This window comes from Solanum verrucosum, unplaced genomic scaffold (assembly GCF_900185275.1).
Source record: "Solanum verrucosum unplaced genomic scaffold, falcon-dt-bn FXZP01000049.1, whole genome shotgun sequence".
Taxonomy (NCBI): domain Eukaryota; kingdom Viridiplantae; phylum Streptophyta; class Magnoliopsida; order Solanales; family Solanaceae; genus Solanum; species Solanum verrucosum.
In genome coordinates, this window is record NW_026020221.1 from 3,824,880 (window position 1) to 3,842,603 (window position 17,724).

At 28.0% G+C, this 17,724-nt stretch overlaps 1 protein-coding gene across 1 annotated transcript; it reads right to left on the reverse strand.

Moving 5' to 3' along the window:
- Positions 1-9,437: 9,437 nt before the first annotated feature.
- Positions 9,438-13,132, reverse strand: LOC125831076 (protein FLOWERING LOCUS T-like). Its single transcript, XM_049510270.1, has 4 exons — positions 12,828-13,132; positions 12,301-12,362; positions 11,882-11,922; positions 9,438-10,113 (listed from the first exon to the last, which is right to left on the reverse strand). The coding sequence occupies exons 1-4, from the start codon at positions 13,017-13,019 to the stop codon at positions 9,881-9,883; spliced, it is 528 nt and encodes a 175-aa protein (XP_049366227.1). The 5' UTR covers positions 13,020-13,132; the 3' UTR covers positions 9,438-9,880.
- Positions 13,133-17,724: the final 4,592 nt, after the last annotated feature.

Below are 17,724 nucleotides of genomic sequence, written 5' to 3' on the forward strand. Positions count from 1 at the left end.
AAAAATATTTTTAAATTATGTAAACTTGAAGATAAATGTTTTAAATTAATAATCTGATCCAAAATCATGTTCTTATTGTTACTTTTGGGTTAAAATGTTTTTTTTTTCTAAATAAATGTATTATTTCTTTTCTATTAAAATACATCTTTTTCCTAACAAAAATATTGTAATACATCACTAATTCTCATTTAGATAACAATAAATCCTTTTTTGTAATAAAATAGAAAATTAATATTTTACTGATTGAAGAAGGATATTGGATCTTGGCATGTCGGTGGTTTTTAACCGTAGGCATTTTGCCAGAAGTTGGTGGGCCTATCATGAATTAGGTCGAAGTGGCTGGTGGTTTCGGGATCTCGTAGAAAATGCTTCTTTTATGCCTTGGGTAAGCATTTGTTGATATATATAATTCTACGATTTTAAACTAAAAATATGTAGAATATGGTAAAACATTTTTTATTTTGTTGGTCTTAAACATGAAAATTTGAATTTGAAAATTACCAAAAAAAGAGATATCATACTTTTTGAAATGAACTAAAAAAATAAATTAATTAAAACGAAGGAAATATTACATTGTATTAATTCATTGTTCTAAAAGAACACGTATTTTCTGTATCCATGGGAACAAGTTACATATTATATCTTTGTAATTAATCCCTTCCAAGTTAAATGACAATAGTAACATGAAATTAGATGATTGTGAAAAGATTTAAAAAAAAAAATTGTTATAGAAACTACCTAATTAAGAAAAAATGGTCCTTAAAACATTCACATTGTTGAAAAGACTTGAGAGACGAAATAGACCAACAAGAATTGTGACGGAGTCTTTTTTTCACAAGTGTTTACTCTTAATATAGAATTTTTTAGTACGAGTTTAAATTTGATTGGACTCTAATATGAGTATTTAACATTAGTGGTGGAACTAAATATCAGAAAATCAAAAAATCGAATCGAACCAAACTAATTCGGTTCTTCGATTTTTCTGTTCATTGTTGGTGTTATTTTTTTAAAAGTTCAGTTCGTCGATTAGATGTAAGGGTCTCAGAATTTCGGTGCACCGAAGAACCGTACTTTTATTTAAAAAATTAAAAATTAAGTAGCAACAAATGTACAATTCAATATTTAACTTCAAATATTAATTCGCAAGAGGAACCCAAACATATTTTTATGGATGTAAATTATGTAAAGGAGCTCGTCTTCATCCTTGTTTTTTTTGAAAAATAGTTGGAGACACAATGTTCTTGATCAAAAAGACAAATATAGTCTTATAGTTAGCGTAATAAGTGTTCCTAGAGAGACACATCATTTCTTAACATAGTTTTAAATTCTAATTAAGTATCTTATACTTTAATTTTATTTTGTCCTCGTTTTATTTTTCTTTCGCACCGAAAAACCAATTTAAAAACACTGAACTAAACCGAACCGAACCGAATTAGTTTTAGTGGTATATGGTGCACATTTTTCTAAAACCGAAAATCAAAAAAATCGAACCGATATTTCATAAAATCAAATTGAAGAACCGAACACCCCCCTTATTTAACACTGAGTAGAAAACAATTTTTTAAAAAAGAAATAAACCAATAAGGATTGTGGTGGCCTTCTTGAGCAAGCGTTTTACTCTCAACATAAAAAATTTCGATGTAAATTTAAATTTAGTTAAGTCTTAATATAAATATCAAACACTTAATAAGAAAAAAAAACTTTAAGAAATAAAGAAAAGGAATACATCAAGAGCCAACTAATACTACATATATTATTATTTTTAATATACTCTATCAAATGACTCCAAGAAAAAGATAAAATAGACAGGATGCTAGCAATTAAGTTTTCGTAACACGTTGAATCCGCCCCTATTTTTCTCACGTACCATAGTTTTGATGAAAAATAAAACTAACAAATAAATAGATTATAATTAATCCAGTGATACACTAGGATTGAGTTGGCATATTTGGCGTTTTTATTTAGGATAACAATAAAAATAAGTCAATTTAGACTGCTAAGTGCACACCAATTATATTTTATTGTCTTAATTTAAGTGAAGTGTTGATTCGATACGAATAATTTATGACTGATTGTATTTAGATAATTATATTTTATTGTTGTTGTTGTTGTTACGGTTATTTTGTATATATATTTTAGTTATTTTCATCGTCTTAATTTAAGTGATATTGTTTGATTCGATATGGATCATTTATGATTTATTGTGTTTATGTGATCGTACCTTGTTGTTGTTGTTATTATTACAATTTCTTTGTATATATATTTTAGTTATTTTCATCGTCTTAATTTAAGTGATGTTGTTTGATTTGATATAGATTATCTATGATGTATAGAGTTTAGGTAATCGTACCTTGTTGTTATTGTTGTTACGGTTTCTTTGTTGATACACTACCAAAAAACTGCCAAAAAATGACAAGCAGAAAAGCGACGGACTGCGTCGCTTCAAAAAGCGACGTCATTTGCCACACTGTCCGTCGCTTTTTAATAAAAATAATTATTTTTAAAATTATTTTACAAAAAGCGACGGACGGCATCTCTTAGTCCGTCACTTTTTTTTGCGGATTTTTGCGCTAAATATATATATAATTAATAATTATTTATTTAATATATATAGAGATGTCGTTCGTCGCTTTTTAATAAAAATAATTATTTATAAATTAAACAATAACCACGTTGTCCGTCGTTTTTAATTTATTTTATTTTATTGATTAGTTTTTTTAAAAAGCGACGGACGGCATCTCTTAGTCCGTCGCTTTTTGGTCAAAATATCTAGTCAAACATTTTTAAAAAGCGACGGACAGTGTCTCTCAGTTCATCGCTTTTTAGTCAAAATTTTGGTCAAATATTTTTAAAAAAGCGACGGACAAAAAGACGCTATCCGTCGCTTTTTTAAAATTATGTTGAACCAAAAAGTGGATTTTCCCCCCATTTTCCCATCTCTGTTTCTCTCTCTTCTCTCTTCTCTCTTCTCTCTTCTCTCTTCTCTCTTCTCTCCCTTCTCTCTAAAACCAAATTGTTGCTCCGCTGCCCCACGCCGCCATTGCCCTTCTCTCCTTGAGCATTAGTCCCGTCGCTGCTTTGCCCCGTCGGCGCCGCCACCTGTCGTTCCCACTGCCTCTTTTCCTTAGCTTGTTAAGGTTAGGGTTTAATTTTAGTTTTTTTTCAATTCTAGTAATATTTGATTTGTTATAAATTACTATATTGTTTTAATTAGTTTGATGAATTGTGTTATTCAATTGTTAATTTGTATATTTGATTATTTTTAGTTATGTAGAGAATTGGGGATTTTTTATTTTAGGGTTTTCTTCTAAATTGGGGTTTATTTTAATATGATTGTGAATTGAGTATTAGAAGATAGAACTAACAAATAATTAGAAATTAGAAGTTAGATTAGTTGCATTTTCCAACTTTGAAATTCTTGAATTTCGTATGTTTGACGGTTTAAGTTAGAAAAACATTCAATTGTATATGAAAGTTAGATTACTTTGAAATTAGAAAAATATTGGATAGCATATGAAAGTTGAATTAGATTAGTTGAATTTTCCAACTTAGAAGTACTTGAATTTAGTAAGTTTGAAAGTTGAAGTTAGAAAAATTGGGGATTTTTAAATATGATTGTAAATTAAGTATTAGAAGTTAGAACTAACAAATAATTAGAAGCAAGAAGTTAGAGATTAGTTGAATTTTTCAATTTGCCATTGTATTTGTGCTTATATGTATTAATTAGTATATTTTTGTTGAAAATTGGGTTACTTGAATTATACTCTTGAACTTAGAAATTCTTGAACTTGTAAATTCTTGAACTTGGAAATTCTAGAAATTAGATATGAACTTGAATTTTTGTAGGATTTTAGAACTTTAATTAGGTTGTGAACTTTAGAAATCTTGAATTATTGTAGGATTTTAGAACTTTAGGTTGTGAACTTTAGAAATCTTGAATTATGAGATTTTAGAACTTTAAGTTGTGAACTTTAAAAGTCTTGAATTATTGTAGGATTTTAAACTTTAGGTTGTGAACTTTAGAAATCTTGAATTATTGTACGATTTTAGAACTTCAGGTTGTGAACTTTAGAAATCTTGAATTATTGTAGGATTTTAGAACTTAAAGGTGTGAACTTTAGAGAACTTGAATTTTTGTAGGATTTTAGAACTTAATAAGGTTGTGAACGTTAAGAATCTTGAATTATTGTAGGATTTTAGAACTTTAAGTTGTGAACCTTAGAGAACTTGATTTTTATAGGATTTTAGATTTTTAGGTTGTGAAACGTTAGAAATCTTGAATTATTCTAGAATTTTAGAACTTTAAGTTGTGAATTTTAGAGAACTTGAATTTTTGTAGGATTTTAAAACTTTAAATTGTGAACTTTAGAGAACTTGAATTATTGTGGGATTTTAGAACTTTAGGTTGTAAACTTTAGAAATCTTAAATTATTGTAGGATTTTAGAACTTAAAGTTGTGAACTTTAGAGAACTTGAATTTTTGTTGGATTTTAGAACTTTATAAGATTGTGAACGTTAGAAATCTTGAATTATTGTAGGATTTAGAACTTTAAGTTGTGAACTTTAGAGAACTTGATTTTTTGTAGGATTTTAGAACTTTAGGTTGTGAAACGTTAGAAATCTTGAATTATTGTAGAATTTTAGAAATTTAAGTTATGAATTTTAGAAAACTTGAATTTTTGTAGGATTTTAGAACTTTAAGTTGTGAACTTTAGAGAACCTGAATTATTGTGGAATTTTAGAACTTTAGGTTGTAAACTTTAGAAATCTTGAATTATTTTAGAATTTTAGAACTTTAGGTTGTGAACTTTAGAAATCTTGAATTATTGTGGGATTTTAGAACTTTAAGTTGTGAACTTTAGAAATCTTGAATTATTGTATGATTTTAAACTTTAGAAATCTTGATTTATAGAATTTATGAACTAATTATTATGTTGAACTTTAGAAATCTTGATAAAATATAGTCTTTATGAACTATTTGTAATTTTGAAACGATTTTTTTGTAATTTTGAAACGAATTTTGAAAGTCTTTAAAGGGAAAATGCATAAGTACCCCCCCAGCCTATGCCCAAAATTCCTGAGACACACCTAACCTTTACTAAGGTCCTATTACCCCCCTCCCCCCCCCCCCCCCCCGCCGAACTTATTTTTTAGTTAATTTTTTACCACTTTTCGGCTTACGTGACAATATAAATTAGATAGGTTGAAAGTTTTGTTTAACACGCGTTGACCCCACTTTTTCAACTTTCTAAAAAGTAAGCTATCAAAAGTAGCTTTTACACTTCCCAAAATTTCAAAAAGTTATCACTTTATGTTTTAGATAAAAATATTATTTCTAATCTACTTTGTTAATATATTTTTAGTTAGTTTATAGATTTCAATGTTTATATATTTTATTTCAAATTTGGGCTTGTAAAATTTTGTAAATATTATATATATAATTTTATTTTATTTATAGATAATTTTTTTTATTTATAATCTATTTTGTTAATATATTTTTAGTTAGTTTATAGTTTTCAATGTTTAAATATTTTATTTTAAATTTGGGATTGTAAAATTTTGTAAATATTATATATATAATTTTATTTTATTTATAGATAAAAAAATATTACTTATAATCTACTTTGTTAATATATTTTTAGTTAGTTTATAGCTTTCAATGTTTATATATTTTATTTCAAATTTGGGCTTGTAAAATTTTGTAAATATTATATATATAATTTTATTTTATTTATAGATAAAAAAAATTATTTATAATCTATTTTGTTAATATATTTTTAGTTAGTTTATAGTTTTTCAATGTTTATATATTTTATTTTAAATTTGGGCTTGTAAAATTTTGTAAATATTATATATATAATTTTATTTTATTTATAGGTAAAAAAATATTACTTATATAATCTACTTTGTTAATGTATTTTTAGTTAGTTTATAGCATTCAAGGTTTATATATTTTATTTCAAATTTGGGCTTGTAAAATTTTGTAAATATTATATATATAATTTTATTTTATTTATAGATAAAAAATATTATTTATCATCTACTTTGTTAATATTATTTTAGTTAATTTATAGTTTTTAATGTGTATATATTTTATTTCAAATTTGGGCTTGTAAAATTTTGTAAATATTATATATATAATTTTATTTTATTTATAGATAAAAAAAATATTACTTATAATCTACTTTGTTAATATATTTAGCTAGTTTATAGTATTCAATGTTTATATATTTTATTTCAAATTTGGGCTTGCAAAATTTGTAAATATTTTATTTTGTATTAAGATCCGAAGTTACAATTATATTGTTATAGTTTTCAAATTTGAAGTTAACAATTTACTTCGTTAATATTTCGTTTTGTATTCAGTTTGACTGTATCCTTTAATCTTATTAATTTAACATAATGAACGTTGATATTTCAAAAAAAAATATTTTGTACTCATGTGAATTTTATCATCTGTACGAAAACCTTCTATTCATTTAACGTTTCTTAAGTTTAGTTTATCACACAGGTAGGTGAAAATATATTTGATCTCTTTTTCAAACACCGATAAGTTGTAAAAAACCGAAAAAACCCGACTAAAACCGAAACCAAAAAAACTGACTTTGCATGGTTTGATTTGGTATTTAGATTTAATAAACCGACATAATTGGTTTAGGTTTTTTTAATGAAAAACCAAACCAAACCGACCTATGTACACCCCTACTTCTAAGTCATCAAGAATCGTGGTTGAGTTCAAAGGTTAATTTTTTATTGATTTTATTTTGTTAGCTTTTCGAAGAAAGGAGCAGTTTAACTTATGATAATGGAGGTTTTTTTTTCAAACATGAAGAACAATAATAAAGAAGAAGATATTGAGTTAATATTTATTTTTTTCAAGTTTATTTTAACACATGGCCAATTTTTATTGGTCAGTGCTGTCTAAAAACTGCACCCACACGCCTAACATAGGTGAAGTTACGGACTCAGCCACGTAGGCCGAAAAGTGGTAAAAAATTAACCAAAAAATAAGTTCGGGGGGGGGGGGGGTAATAAGACCTTAGTAAAGGTTAGGTGTGTCTCAGGGATTTTAGGCATAGGCTGGGGGGGTACTTATGCATTTTCCCGTCTTTAAATTGTGATTTAAATATCTTTGAATGTTAATATAAGTTTGTTGTTTTATATTTAGTGTAGCTTCTTTATAATGTTTTGTGTTTAATTGGGGATGAATTGAATTGAATTGAATTACTTTTTCAGGTGGGCAGCAGAAACTATTGCAGAAAAAGCGACGGACAGGGTGGTTTTGTCCATTGCTTTTCTGAATTTTATTTTTTAAAACCCAGAAGAGCGATGGACAGGGTCCTTTAGTCCAACGTTTTTTTTTCTTTTTTTTTGAAACCCAGAAAAATGACGGACAGGGTCCTTTAGTTCGTCACTTTTCAAGATTTTTCAAATTTTTACTTCCAAAAAAGCGACGGACAGCGTAGCATTCTTCAAAAAAAATATTATTTGAAAAAAAAAAAAAAAAGTGACGCAGTCCGTCGCTTTTGGAAAAGTGACGCAGTCCGTCGCTTTTGGAAAAGCGACGAGATTGATTGCGTCGCTTTTCCGTCGCTTTTGGCCAAAAAAGGCACTTTTTTCCGTCTCTTTAATTTTTGACAATTTTTTAGTAGTGATATATTTTAGTTATTTTTTCATCGTCTTAATTTAAGTGATGTTGTTTGATTCGATTCGGATCATTTATGGTTTATTGTGTTTATGTGATCATACCTTGTTGTTGTTGTTACTACAATTTCTTTGTATATATATTTTAGTCATTTTCATCGTCTTAATTTAAGTGATCATGTTGTTTGATTCGATACAGATCATCTATGATTTATAGTGTTTAGGTAATCATACCTTGTTTTTGTTGTTGTTACGGTTTCTTTGTATAAATATTTTAGTTATTTTCATCGTCATAATTTAAGTGATGTTGTTTGATTCGATACGGATTATCTATGGTTTGTTGTGCTTAGGTGATCGTACCTTGTTGTTACGGTTTCTTTGTATGTATATTCTGCATTGATTTGCTATTAGTTGACATGTTTCTCTCCACTATCATTTTTATTTTAATTATTGTTTTGATTTGCTTGAGTTAAGGGTCTTTCAAGAACAACCTCTCTAACTTAGCGAGGTATTGATAAGGATTGTGTACACTCTACCTTCTCCAAATTACCTCACTTTGTAAGATTTCACTGAATATGTTATTATTGTTTGATTCGCTACGGAATTTAAGAAAGATTTTTAAAAAAAATTATGATCTAAAATATGTCATAGATATTTTTGTGACTATAAATTATCTCATTAAAGATAAAATGTGTATTTTAAGTTAAATTGATACCAAATATAAAAATGTACTTTTTTTTAAAACCAACTAAAAAGAAAAATATGTGTCACGTAAATTAGGATAGGTGAGTATATAAGACAAGATGAACTTAACACTTTTCATCTTAAATTACTTTGGAAATCCTCGTTGTCTAGTTCGATCTAGAATGTACATATAATATATATTTTTCGGAATAAATTAAAGGGCTCCATAAATAGTTAAATTGATGATCTAACAACTTAAATGATTAGGATCAACCTGAATTGTGATGGAATAGTTGAGATTTCTGCATCCTTAATCAAATATCTCGATTTCGAGTCTTTAGAATTTAAAAAAATCTTATTAAAACATCTGGCGGAAACCAAAAAACATAAAAATGGAATTATTAGGCTTGTGAATATGTATCTTGTAATTTGATATTCTTTTCAACAACAACAACAATACATTCGGTGAAATTTTGCATATGATCTATAGAGAAAGTAGAATGTACGTGAATCTTATGAAATAAACTAAATAACTAGATCAATGCAAATTAAACTCAAACGACAAATAGATATATTTTACTAACTCGTAATTGGAATTACAAAAGAATTTAAAAATCAAAAGGGAAATTGAAGAACACAGATAGAAAAAAGAGATGAGAACTAGAACTTAGAGAAAAGGAATAACGAAATACATATACTCTATAATAATTTGCATAATCGTTCTTTCTAACTCCTACTCTTTTTTAACAAATGGTAATTAGGTTAGCATCCCAAATAAAAACTCTTTAAAATTTTACTCAGCCCAATAGTTAAAACCGAATCAGTCTCATTCACCATTTTTAACTCATAAGTCCTCATATAGTTGGTTTGATTCACAATATCTTACACCTAGAGAAGCTCTTTCCAAAAGACTCTCAACGCAAAAAATTTAATATTCGTTTGTTTTTGGATTTGCCTCTTTTTGAGATACATAACCTCTAAAGTCTCATAAAAACCTCCTAAAAACATTAATTTAAGCCTTTAAATTGACAAAGGAGAAAATTAAATAGATGCCTAATATACAACGCAAAAAATTGAATTATAATAATTCTATAATAATAAACCCAAACTTAATCAAATAGATATAATAAATATATCTACACTTTTACATGTAGACTCGTATACATACAAATTAAAATTCAGTAATAAAATATAAAACACATATATATAGATATATATATATACTAACAAACAAGACTTTATTTTTTGGGTATATATATATATATATATATATATATATACACACACACACATTATATATTATGGTTGATTCTTTCAGATGATCACTCAACTATAATAGTTACTATCTCATAATTTCAATTTTCTTCAACAAAAGAAAGATGACTTTCTGAGTTAATAAGCAATTAGTTGAATAACTATCAGACAATATCAACTCATATATACTATCTATATATAGTAATAATAATATTAGAAAAGGAAAAAATCAGGTACACAAAACATCTGACATTGACACAGAGTTCGAGAACGGACTGCACCTAAGGCGGGGGGTGATTTATAGGCGACGACCACCGGTACCACCTTCCCTATTGCAATTGAAGTAAACAGCAGCAACAGGCAAACCTAGATTGTGAAACCTTGCAAAGTCTCTTGTGTTGAAATTTTGACGAGAATCGATTATGTCCGGCGCATTGATGGCCTCGCGGCCCAATTGTTGGAACAACACGAAAATATAACGATGGATTCCCATCGAGGGTCGTGGGCTCTCGTAGTGTACAACTTCATTGCCTGTATATAACGAGAGTTTGAGTTTAGTAGCAAATACATTTAATATGCGTAATTTCTTTATTTCAATCATGAAATATAAAGTTTGGGCTAATTTAGAAACATTAAATGGGTAATTTATTTTATATGCATACTATTTTGTTTGATTTTATGTTTCTAATCTCTCTTTTTTTAGTAGTCATAATTGGGCCTATAGGACTAACAATGTATGAGAGTACTACCACTAAGGTGAAAAGACAGATATGTTTCGATGAAATGCTATGGATTAATCTAGGATAATGATAGACTCGCTTATGTTAATAAGAGAGAAGCAGTGATTCAAATTCACAGTTTGAACAATAGTGACATACAAGTGAATTTTGGTGGTGATGGAGTAGGGGCGGGGTTTGGGAGTTGGGATGGTTTTTGATGATGATACAAGTTGTATTTTATTATTATTACTACTATATATAAGAGGCTATGGAAGTTGTTGTTCGTCGACATGCTTGCTTCCCTAGCCAAGGGTAATATTGTCAATTTTTAATACTTTTCTACTGTTAATGCTTAAATAATATTGTACTTAGCAATTTTGTAATTGTACTTTTTAAATTTGGAACGTAAAAGCCCTTCTGCATTTTGCTTCTCAACCACAAAATTTGCCTAATTTCCATGCATGTGGGCCATTCTTTTCTCCACTTTCCCTCTATATATTAATGCATATTATATAGGTCCCACTTCATATTTTGAATAGCAACTTTATTTCCTTCTCTTTATTTCTACCTCATAACTTCTTTCATTTTATTTTTTATGGCAAAATCATTTCTTAAAATGTTAATTACTTTATTTGTTTATCAACTATTGAAAAATTATACCTTTTTTAAGTTTGTTATATATCTGAAAATTGTATAAATATAAATAACACTATAAATCACATTAATTAACAACTTAAATATTTAAAAGTTCTACAAAAAAAAATTGGCTCTCAAAATTCAATTGGTACCAATTTATAAATCACAAAATTAACAATTTAAAATATAAAAATCACTTGATTCTAAAAAAATCTATTAGTGCTACATAAATTGGGACAGGAGAAGTAACATATATGATATATAAATTACCCTAAAAAGATTCTATTAAGTGCGATATTTAATAATTAGTATATTTAAAAGACATAAAAAAAATGGTTAATTTTTGAAATTCTATATATGTCACGTAAATTGAAACAAAGAGAGTAATATATATTATTTTTAAAATTATATAAAAAGTACTAACAACTTAAAATCTTTTTAAATCATATAAAAATTTGGCTAACTTTTCAAGTTCTATGATACTCCCTCCGTCCCATATTAATTGACTATTATTCTAAAATAGTTGTCTCATATTAGTTGACCACCTTACTAAATCAACAAAACATTATTTAAAATTTTCCTATATTACCTTTGTCATTAATTCCTTTTGAAAGTGTCACATTTATTTGTAAAATTCTCATACAGTTTTTTAAGGGTTGAATTAGTAAAGTTATTTTCTTACTTATAATTTCTTCAGTATCGTGCAAAATAAAAAGCAATCAATTAATATGGAGCGAACGGAGTATCACATAATTTTTTTTAAAAATAACATATATTGAGTCTTATGCTGGCACTGAGTCATGTATCTAGTATATTACTCAGCGTCTTACATTGAAAATGTAGTGACGTGGATACAATGTAACGTGAATATCATATATATTTAAATTTATTGCTCTGTCACTAACTAATTGTGAGCCATTAGGTAATAATGTAAGAACACTTACCAAAGGTTGCCCCTGTGGTTGCTGGGATATCTGTGACCAGCCTATCAAAAAAATAATGTATTAAACATTATTATATATATAAAAAAAATGTTTGGAGGGGGGATGGGGGGAGGGGGATTGATAAAATATTTTTTGTTAAATATAAATTATCTGTCATCGATCCTAATTCTTTTTTATGTTTGCATCCGATATTTGGTACTTATTTGAAATTTGATTAATTTGTGCATCAGAAAGTACCATTTTTATGAAATAACACTTTCCTTAGTTCTTATATAAGCTCACACACATTTTGTCTTCTCTATTGACGATTAATTTGAGAGAAATAAGAAGTATATAATAGTTGTTTCATTAACGTCGTCCTCTGAAGGAAGAACTATATATAAGGAACAAAACGAATATTTATAAGCTAAACGACTTACCAGTGCAAATATTCCCTCAGGTTTGGATTACTAGGGTTTGGAGCATCAGGATCCACCATAATCTTTCAAAAAGAGAAGAACGTTTCAAATATCTTGAAATTCAAAATTAGGAAAATAAAAAATGAAATAACCTAGACACCATTAAGTATAAACATTGTTTGATTAGACCTATAGTACTTTAAAAATATAGTATATCTTCAAGCTTGCAATATTAAACATACATGTTATAACATTTTTTATTATTATAAATAGTATGTTATGAGTTCTCAAATTCAAATAAAAACTATAAAAACAAGTACTTAGCTTGTGAATTAAAATTAGAACTTGCATAAATTCACATAATTAGAAGCCTTTGCACATATTGTGCTTTTGATCTTCTATTCATAGTTAATTGACAAAAGGTCAACAATTACATGAATTGCTTAAACAAGTCTAATCAGCTAGAGATATTAAAATGTATTATATAGAAAGAAAAAAAATAAAATATATATATATATATATCATATAAAATAGAATTATGAATTTACCAGAGTGTAAAAAATGCGAAGATCATCTCCACCAATGTCAACCCTAGGTTGATTGACAACTTGTGAAGGCCTCAAGGCACATCCATTGTAGACCACCCTATTGTTGTAAACCACACCAAAGTCTACACACCTTGTGAATGGATCAACAACATCTCCAACAACTCCAGAAACTATTAGAGGATCTCTTGGCATATTTTTTTCTCAATTATAATAAGCTCAATTTTTGTTTATTACATAAGATGGATGATATTTTATGAGTAGAGAAGCTAGCTAGCTCTTGTTATTTATACTCATCATGAGTAGAGAGCTTTCATATGCTCTTGAGGACACATTTGGTCATAAAAAAATATATTTATTTGTTTTTGGAATAATTTTTTACTTTATTTGAGAATCAGTGGTTGACTGGTCGTGAAAATTTCAAATTCCACTTGTAAGTTGGATTCCGAATTTATAACATGTTTCCCAACTCTATATTTATAATTCCAAATAAAATGTCTTTCTCTCCTTCGGAAAATGTATAATCAAACAAAACTTCATCTTCAACTCAAACAATAATAACAACAATTTGTATACTTAGTGTAATTCTACTACTGAAATTTGGAGAGGGTAAGATATACGTAGAACTTACCCCTATCTTTGCGAGATAGAGAGATTGTTTCCGATAGACCCTCAGTTAGGGGTGTGCACTATTCTGATTAAACCGAATAACCAAACCAAATCAAGCCGAATTTTTATTTGAATTGGTTTTTTGTCGGGTTTTAAAAAAAAAAAACCAAAAAAAAAAAACAAATTATATTAACCACTTTTGTCCCTTTTTGGTTATTGTCTTTCATGATGATTACGTTTATACTTTATGTTTGAATTACATTTATAATAGATATACTTATAAGTATTGTGTTTTAAGTTTTACTTGTGATTTATACTATTAGAAAGTATATTTAAGGGATTAAATATTATTACTTTGGTTATGTTATTAATTATTGACATAACTGAATAACCAAATCAAAAAAAGCCTAACTGAATAGAGGAAAACCAAACCAAACCAAATTTATTTTGGATCGGATTGGATTACATTTTTACAAAACCAAAAATCAAAAACAGAAAAATTCAAACCGAATAGTACAAAATCAAACCGAAAAATCGAATGCACACCCCTACCCTCAGTGATCAAAGAAATGGCAACCATATAAAGTGAAAAAATTAGATTTGAAAATCTTCAAACAAAATGAAAAATATTTGATTTCTATGGCCAAAGATTTCTTTACCATCATAGGAATCTATATCTTTTTGAAGTTTTTCTTTAAGGGGAAACCATATATCCTAATTGTTGAGCTGTAAAGAGGAGAATCAAGTAAAGATTTTGATGGATCAACTGAGCCCAATATTTTTGACATAAATTATATTGTACATAGATATTATCCTAATCCATATTATTATTATTATTCATTTGCTTTATTAATCGTTCAAAGTTTTTTAAATAGGAGGATCACTATAATCATAACGTTATCAAACCGTTATAATAAACCACATGGAGATACACTATTTATGTTAAATTGTACTTCAATAGATAATGCTAATATTTGCATTAAAATATACTATTTACGTTATATATTTGGGGATTGGATTCTTTCTCGAATCTTAATTATAGTGCAAACGTGGATGATTTATGCATCAGACTATCGTTTTTGATGAATAAATATATATATGGAGTTTGATAAAGAAAATAAAGATATGTCAAAAATGCCCTTAACTTGTGATTTTAAGTATACATGAATGTAGTTATTTGAGGCTTTAGTCACAGAAGAAAATAGGATGCTTATATGACATTTTTGTCACCACGCATTCCTTAAAAGAATCTCTATATTCCAATTGGAAAAAGTGATGGAAATTTTTCCTTTATTTACTGGGACTTTTAATTAATAATAATGAAGGTTAAAAATTACAAGGAATGCCAGCTCTAGAGAGGCCGGCAGCTCTTAAATTTGTTTAGTGGTGAAATTAGAAATTTTATTTAAAAAAATTTAAAAAAATTGAAGTCTGTTATATTTGGCATACAAACCGTTGACCTAAGGAAATTATTGAATCGTCTTCGATGTGAGATTAGAATTTGTTTTTCTACTACATTTATACCAATAATAACAAATCGGTGAAATCTCACGAGTGGGCGGGTAAAATATATACATACCATATTTTATCTTTGTGGAGTAGAGAGGTTTTTTTCGACAGATCCTCGACTCAAAAAAAGTAAAAATCAAAGCATGAATGAAAGGAAAATAGCGACAACAAATTAGCACGAATAAACAAAACAAATTAAGCAACACGTAATAATAATGCAAATTAAAGAATAAGATATTATGTAAATACTAAATAATACTACAAGATTAGGAGAAGATGAGAAGAGGAGTCTAGCACCCAATCAATCACCTACTAGGCTACTACTCTTTTACATTAATTTCCGACCTCTATATCTTTTATCTAGATCACACCCTCAATAAATTGAAAATATATCATATCTACCTAATCACCTTTCCCGATTTTTCTTCAACTTACATCTACGACCTCTCCAAAAAAAGAAAAACTCTCTGTGGACCAGTGTCCTAGCCACCTTATGGTAAGGGGTGTCAAGACACCCCTTCACCATAAAATTACATTGTTTAACTAGGTTACGATATTAATTTTATATATATATATATATATATATATATCCCGATTTCTTTATGTGTGTCTCTTCTTCATTTTTACATTATGATACTCCTTAGTAAAATTTTTGTCTCTCTTATTTTTATGTTGAACAACTACAATTCTATATAATATTAATGGATATTCCTAATGGCAAAAAAGGTACCTTTTTTTTTAATTGAGATGTACATATGGGGAAATAAAGAATATTTGCTCTTTGGTCCAATTTCACAAGTTTCTTGTGTTCAAATTGTGTCTAGAAAGAATCAATAATATCAGGAGCATTTGATAGCCTCTCCACACAAAACAACATTTCCTTTCTTTGATCAAGCTCAGGATTTTCAGTAAGAGTGGGGGTAGGGTTACTACAAGTGTGGGGACATGGAAAGTGATTGGTAGTAATCACACTACAAGAAAACATGAAATCAACTATCGAATTTGTCAGTAATCCCTAGCTAATTTGTAGTTAAATAGGTTTTAATAAATCTGATTTTCTTATAATATGTCTCTGATCTCGTAGCTAAATAAAATAAGTATGGGATTTTTTTGTTATTTAGCTTATAGAATTTTGTCTGTCGTTAATTTCTTATTTTCTAGTAGTGAATATTTTATGTGTAGGTGGATTTTGGGTGGTGAGTGCGGGTGGAAAAATTTGCGAGCGGTTAGTGTGCGGGGTTTGATACGAAAAGCTGGTTTGTACACTACACTAAAAATTATCTTTATCGGCAATTAACTAATAGTAATAGCTTAATTGCCATTAAATTTGTTCTTTTAGAGGTAACTAGCACTCTTTGTAAATGTTGCTAAAACCTATAGCGACATTGGAACCAATGACAATTAACTAACACCGGTAAAGGGTTTAGCATTCTTTGTTGATGTGCATATTTATTAGCCACTGAGAGCTCATTTTTGTCGTAGTAATAGGGAATTTTGAGTAATTATAAATTGACGGCGTGTGAATTTGAAATGCAGGAACAAATGGTTTGTTGTGAGTAGGAAAGTTCACGAGTCCGAGGAGTTCAGAGAAGGGAAATGAAGTGGAGGTCTTCTATTACCTGTACGAAAATATAGCACGTATATATAGTGTATATAACTTAAAATTCCATCAAAAAAAATTGTAATAGATTTGTAGTCCAAGGAGGAAACGTTGACATCTTTTGTTCAATCGTCAATCGATGGAAGAAATGAGATATTTTCTCTTGTACGTCTTAAACAATTCTCACCTAATTGGTTAACTCTTTTCTGATTAAATGAGACAACTACCTAGAAGGACAATATATCACAAAAATATTTCTACTATTCAGCTTTAGAAATAGTTTTTATATTTGTTATATAGTATTGTATTATTTTAATAACGATAACAATTTATAGAAATGTTCACTTGAGATGAGCTTTAATGCTTGCTCGAGGACGAGCAAAAGTTTAAATGTGAGGCCAAAAATATATATTTTAATCATTATTTACCTCTCATTTATTATTTATATTTATTTTTTTTGAACATAAATTTTATGAATTATACTAAATAGTGTATTTTATTTGTAGGAGCAAATTGATGTTAAATTGAAGAAGTTTGGAGCTAAAACGAATTTAATATGAAAGATTGAAGAAGAAAATCAAACAGACGCTTAATGGATTAAATTGAATATAATAATATATAAATATATAAGGTGCATATTGCGAACTGCAAAAGGAAATATTGCCACGTGGCCACAAAGGAAGATAAGAGTGCAAGCGGCGGCGGCTACAGTGTTTCACGCGTAAAGGAATTCTTATTCCGCTTGGTTTTGGTTTCCAATGTTTTGTTCTCAATTATTTTATTTAAAAAAAATTATATTCATAAATAGTCCATAAAAATAATTATTGAAAGACATCAATTATAGGAGGAGATCAATTAGAGGGCATCAAGTAGAAAATCGTCAATACTTTTTAGATTTCTTTTCTTCTTCTTATTTTCTTAGAGATTAGTACGCCCTAGTTATAGAGTTGTAGCTACGAATTGATTGTTGATTATTTAAGGCTTTTTAAATTAATTTTTTGTTGTCATTATAAGTTACTTATATATTCTTGTTTTAGTATTTCTTGATTGGGTAGAGATAAATAGATTGTCTAATCTTCAAATCGAGATAGGAGGAATTAGATAGACCAGAGAATATAGAGAGCTCGATCGACCCATTTGATTGAGGTGATTAGTGTTCAAGAGTGACGCCCGAGTAGGATG